Source organism: Thunnus thynnus, chromosome 20, assembly GCF_963924715.1.
Source record: "Thunnus thynnus chromosome 20, fThuThy2.1, whole genome shotgun sequence".
NCBI classification, from domain to species: domain Eukaryota; kingdom Metazoa; phylum Chordata; class Actinopteri; order Scombriformes; family Scombridae; genus Thunnus; species Thunnus thynnus.
The window spans coordinates 4135361-4141899 of NC_089536.1; the positions used below are offsets into that span (position 1 = coordinate 4135361).

The 6539-nt window shown below is 43.3% G+C and overlaps 1 protein-coding gene across 1 annotated transcript; it reads right to left on the minus strand.

Annotated features, from left to right (window-relative positions):
• Positions 1-1908: 1908 nt before the first annotated feature.
• Positions 1909-4542, minus strand: LOC137171846 (uncharacterized). Its single transcript, XM_067576017.1, has 2 exons — positions 2140-4542; positions 1909-1965 (listed from the first exon to the last, which is right to left on the minus strand). The coding sequence occupies exon 1, from the start codon at positions 4470-4472 to the stop codon at positions 2385-2387; it is 2088 nt and encodes a 695-aa protein (XP_067432118.1). The 5' UTR covers positions 4473-4542; the 3' UTR covers positions 1909-1965; positions 2140-2384.
• Positions 4543-6539: the final 1997 nt, after the last annotated feature.

Consider the following 6539-nt stretch of genomic DNA (forward strand, 5'->3'; position numbering starts at 1 on the left):
TCTTAGCTTATCATCAATCATTTATCATCATTCGTCATTATCTGCTACACTAACCACTGTCCTGCTTTCTTTTCTCTTCCTCCTCCTCTTTCTGTCTCTCTTTTTCCACTCAGATAGATGACTCTTCTCTGTTTTGCGTAACATTAGTCAGTGTAAACAGCTGTTACCTTCATGTGATGCTGGTCACAGAAACACCAATGAGACGGGGCCCTTTAGGGGGAGTTTCCTGGTTGATTCCAAAATTTTTCATGTGCAGCAGTGGAGAGTGAGATCTTCGTGTGCTTTTATTGATTTGTTTTATTTCTCATGTTTGCAGCTTCAGTTATGTTTGCTTGTGATGAAAACCTGCAGGTCTCGTGTGTTCAAAGCTGTTCAAAGAAGCACCATTGATATCATGAACCCTTGAAGGTTCCTCTTACTGCTTCTAACTTTAAGAGCGGCCTCCGACACGCCTGATCGTCCGTCACCTGGTGAATCGCTTCATGACATTTACTTAATGAAGACACGCAGCAATGGTGAGGGAGGGTTCTCTTAACCCGTGAATTCCCCCCCACCAGCACTGTTTTATCACTGAATCAGGCTGTTTCACTAATATACTGAAAACCGTTGGACAGCCTGACCTGAGAGGTGATGCTTGGTGGAGACGACGGGATCAACCCGCAAATAAACATCTTTCAGAGATTGAAAAGCAGCAAATAAACACTTTTGTTTTTTTCATCAGGACGTGATTACACACATTTCACAACAACAACAACACACACACCCACCTCACTGCTGGAGATGTATTTCACAACTAGTGAATTTCAGAGAGTAACTTGCATGTTTTGGCTGCATAATTCTGCTGTGTAACATGTTTTATAGGCTTTTTTTTTTTTAAATTAATAACAGGGCATCTACATAACCACTTTACATGTCTGAATGTCAGCCTGTAACACTTTGTGACTGTTGCTATGTGATTTCTCTACATTTACATTCAACTTTACTGTCAGACGAGCAAATGTGCAGCAACAATATTTCATCTGAGACCAAAATATGTTCTAAAAGGAATCATTTCATAAGTCAAGACACTGCAGAGACATCAGAGCCAGCTGTGAATTACCAAAGAGCTCAGTGAGATTAAGACTGTTCTCATACATACACTGACTGGTCATCTCCGGGATGCCAGCTGCTAAAATGAGTGGTGGGTGCTCACATCTCTAAACAGGCATTATTTGGATAAAACTCACCATGTTAGAAATTTAAAGGGTTACTTTTGCCTGTAAAAATATCAAAACTTGATGAAGTGCCATGATGAACCTCTGACTCCATGATGATATTCAATTCAAGCCCATCACTCCCTGCTCCTCCGGTGTAGTGATTAGCTTTGTAGCATTTTTCTTTTTGCATGTGTTTTGGTATTTGTAGCATTTCTGGATTTGGAGTGCATTCTTCTTAATGATTGTACTTTCACTTATGTGTACTTTGTCCGTGATTAAATCGCTCGTACATACCACTTAAGAACGAATCTGTTCATACCATAGCCTGTATATAAAGATGGACGTAGCGAGGTCACCCAATGGTTTCACTAGAGTCAGTTTGAAGCTCAGAGTTGCTTCTGGTAGGCGCCATCTTTTCCATTTGGAGCGAGGACCTTCAAAAAAAGGAGCGCGGCGTGTTGCCTTTCACACTCTTGAAACACGTCCAGCTACCTCGGAATCAAGCTAACGCTAGCCTACTGGGGACACTAAATAGTGCACACCCGGGCTAACGTTAGCTACTTTAGCTAAACTATGCTAACAGCGCAGGTATCATAATCAAGTAACATTGAACTTTGTGACTCAGTGTGTATGTTGTCCTCACCACAGTGTAGCAACTGCAGCTATACAACTAGCTAAACTCTTCTCTGCAAATGATTGACTTGAGGCATAGTGAGCTTTCTTTGCTGTTTACTGTTCCTCTTTTGTATCATACAGGGCAGAGTGAAAACTGTAACACAAAAATACAAAACAAATCCCCATTTTACTTTCCAACATGTGCTTTCCTCCATGTAAATACATATAAATGAAATATTTTAATACAAACCAATCAAATTCTTTTTCATGTAAATAATATATCCTTTTTAACAATTATTTATATTCAACCATGAAATTATATACTTACGACATTGCCTCTGTGGCGTTTACAGCATGAATTGCTTTGGATGAACCCAAACACAGGAGAACTGATTCAGCTAGCTTCTTCACTACTAACAGGAAGCGAATTGTACACACGTGACTCCCTCAGTAGAGAAAACCCATTTCAAAATAAAACACATTTCAAAATAAAGGCATGTACAAACTTAGGCCATAAAGGCAACACACTCCCCGCCTGACCTCCGTGAGGTCACCAACTAATTACCACATGAACTAAGCAGGTCTCTGAACATCATTTTTAGCAAGAAGTAAAACAACTTCTGAGACTGGTCGGAAGAACGTCTTTGAATGTCCTTGGTCTGTGGTCTTCTTTGTCATGTCATTATCCTTGTACCACAGGAATCTCAGGTAGTTCCTGTGGTCCTGTCGCACCAAGAAGCAGTGAAACATCTGTTGTATATCTGCCAGGATCGCAACCTTTTCCTTCCGGAACCTCATCAGAACTCCAAGGAGTGTATTGTTGAGATCGGGTCCTGTGAGGAGCACATCGTTGAGAGAAATACCTAAGTGTTTGGCACTTGAATCAAATACCACCCTAATTTGGCCTGGTTTTTGTGGGTGGAAAACCCCAAAGGTTGGCAAGTACCAACATTCTTCACTCTCTCCCAACGATGGTGCTACCTCTGCATGACCGTTCTCCAATATTTTTCCCATGAAGGCCATGTATTGCTGTTGCATCTCTGGTCTCTTATTTAGACTGCACTGGAGTGACGCAAATCGTTTGGCTGCTTGTTCCCGGTTGTTGGGTAGGCGTTGCCTTGGTTGCCTAAATGGGAGTGGGGCAACCCAACTATTAGACTCATCTCTGTAGACTTCTTTGCCCATCAGTTTCAAGAAGATGTCATCTTCAATTGAGGATGCCAGCTTGTTGTCACGTTCTGTGTGATTGAAGACAGTTTGTCCTAACACCTCTTCTGCAGGTTTACTGACCTCTGACTTGCCGTCACTTGCTGCTGTGCCATGATCAATCTTTTCTTTGATGTGCAAGAAGCTTGTGCAAGGTTGTAGGAGTGAGGGTCGACCATTCTCAAGCACAGTTGTTTTGAAGGTGTTGACAGTCTGCCTGTGTGCACTTCCCAAACACACTTCTCCAACTAGCACCCATCCCAGGTCTAGCCGTTGCGCAAAGGGGGCATTGTGGGGCCCGTTGACCTTTTCCCTGACCTTGTGCACTCTTATTACATCCCTGCCGAGCAACAGGAGGATCTCAGCAGTTGGGTCGATATCAGGAATGTGCTCTGCTACTTTCGCAAGATGAGGATGGTGTCGAGCTGCACTTGGAGTCGGGATTTCAGACCGATTGTCGAGTATATCATTGCACTCGATGAGTGGTGGGAGAGGGATTATAGCCCTTCCATCCAGCGACTCGATAATGAAGGCTTCAGCTCTACGCCCAGATGCTTCAACGGTGCCAGAACACGTCTTCAAATAGTAGGAGTATGGTTCACACTCTACATTAAATAGCTCAAATAAACTGGACCGTGCCAATGACCTATTGCTTTGGTCATCCAAGATGACGTAGGCCTTAACGTGTTTGTCTGGTTGACCTTTGCGATATACTTTCACCAGGCAAATCTTGGAGCATGATCGACCAATTTGCCCTGGCCCACAAACCTCAGTGCAGCTTGAGTTAACAACTGTGGTGGTAGTGCTGTTCTCTTCTCCCTCCCCGCCATTGTGTGGTGAAGTTGAAGAAGCCTTGACTTGAGATGCAGGTCCAGGATGCATGGCAGAGTCATGATAGGTGCTCTCACATTCCATACACTTAACTGCATTTTGACAGTCCTTAGCAAAGTGAGTGGTTGAGCTACAACACCTAAAGCAGATCCCTCTTTCTTTGAGAAAAGTCTTTCTTTCTTCCAGGTTCTTTGCTCTAAAAGCTTTGCACCGTTTAAGGGGATGTGGCTTGCTGTGTATTGGGCAGCTCTTATTTGGGTCACTTACACCTTTCACATTGCTTGCACGTGTGTGTGTAGAATCAACATCCGTCTTGTGAACCGAAATGGGGTTCCTTGTGCCTTTAAAGGGGGCCCTTTCGAACTTTGTGGGTGAGCTGCAAGTGCTTGGGATAGAAAAGCTGGGGTCGTTTCTCTTCCGTGCCTCATAACTTATGAACTGGCTGAAAAATTCAAAGGGTGGAAATTGTCCTTTATTTTCTTCCTTATGTTTTGAACCAGCTGAAATCCATCTTTCTTGAAGCCCATAGGGCAATTTTGCAACTATGGGTTCGATACCACGTGCAGTGTCCAAGTAGGAGAGAGCTGGGAGGTAACCGTCCTCCTTAGCACACTGTACTTCCATTAGCAAATCTGATAGTTCCCGTAGCTTCACGTGTTCTTTTGCTGAAACTCTTGGGAAATTGCCAAGTCGGTCGAAAAGAGACCTTTCAATCATTTCAGGTGCTGCATAACATTCCTGGAGGCGATCCCAGGCCTTCTTAAGTGCTGTGACTGGGTTTGTTATGTGTACTGACCGTATACGCTTCACATGATTGCTTGATTCTCTACCGAGCCATTTTATCATCAAGTCCAACTCCTCAGTAGGTGTGAGGCCTAGCCCTTGTGTGACATTGGTGTATGAAGACTGCCAAGCACGATAGTGTTCAGGCTTATCATCAAACTGATATAAACTTGAATTCACCAGGTCACGTCGAGCCAAGTACTGCGCCAGGTGTTCAGTTGTGGGTGCACTGTAGGAAGCTGTAGGCATGGACTTTGGATAGAAGGGCTGTGCTGACTTGTTCAGGTTGGACTGACACTCTTTTGAATCACTCTGTTGGTCAAGTGCTCTGTGCGAAGCCTGATTTTCCGTTTTGACTGTTGGCGGGACAAACACATAGTCAAAAATGTCAGGGTGGCTAGTGACATTAGCATATGATGTTTCATTTGGAAATGCAGGGGTCCGATGTTCTGGATTAAGGGGATTGCGAGGGCTAAATAATGTCTCATTTGCTGGGGGCTGACTTTTTGGTGAGTGAGCTTTAATGGCTACTTGATCTGGGAAGTCAGTTAAAGGACAGCTTTTATGTGATTGTGGGTCAAAGTGAGAGGTAATGTAGTCACTTGTCCGCTCCATTTTGTCTTCCTCTGCTGGGCCTGCCTCATCTAGCACCAACGGACATGCCTGGGCATCTGCTGATTCCCACACAGCTGCTTCAGCCTCTGCTGCTGCTGCTTCTCGGCGTATAGCAAGTTCTTCAAGCTCAGCATCCCTCTTTACTTTCTCAAAGTGATATGCAGCATCTTTGTCAGCCTTTATCTTCTGATATTCAGCTTCTCTGTCAGCTATCTCTTTCTTCTGCTCAGCCTCCTTAGCTGCTCTTTCTATCTTAGCTTTAGCTTCTTGTTCAGCAAATGCAAGGCGTGCTTTAGCTGCTTCTGCTTTGGCACGTGCACGTATTAATGAACCACTTGACGGTGCAGATGATCGTGAACTCCTGCTAACCACTGAAATCTTGTCATTTTGTTTCCCATCCATCTTACCACGATGTACAACACCAGCCTTTAAATGTCTTTTCACTATGTTGTCCTCACCACAGTGTAGCAACTGCAGCTATACAACTAGCTAAACTCTTCTCTGCAAATGATTGACTTGAGGCATAGTGAGCTTTCTTTGCTGTTTACTGTTCCTCTTTTGTATCATACAGGGCAGAGTGAAAACTGTAACACAAAAATACAAAACAAATCCCCATTTTACTTTCCAACATGTGCTTTCCTCCATGTAAATACATATAAATGAAATATTTTAATACAAACCAATCAAATTCTTTTTCATGTAAATAATATATCCTTTTTAACAATTATTTATATTCAACCATGAAATTATATACTTACGACATTGCCTCTGTGGCGTTTACAGCATGAATTGCTTTGGATGAACCCAAACACAGGAGAACTGATTCAGCTAGCTTCTTCACTACTAACAGGAAGCGAATTGTACACACGTGACTCCCTCAGTAGAGAAAACCCATTTCAAAATAAAACACATTTCAAAATAAAGGCATGTACAAACTTAGGCCATAAAGGCAACACAGTGTGAGTCCTGGAGCCGGGGAGAGCAGCAGGTGAGCCAACTGTCAATCACAGCTGTCAATCAACACCCACACAGCAGACATCAAAGCTACTATAAGTCTTCAAATCTAATTAACGGAGCAATAATTTCCAAAATGACCACCGGCACACTTATTAGAGGGCCTGAATGTAGAGATAGAGACCATAAAGATTGAAAACATGATTGACTCAGTATTTCTAGAGAGGAGTTGAGGCTTTTTGAATGGGAGTCAGTTGGAGCATCTAGCGACTGTCTGTGGCACATTAAGGAACTTTAGTCTCAAGACGTGGCAGCTGCTGATTGGTTGATACGAGTGGT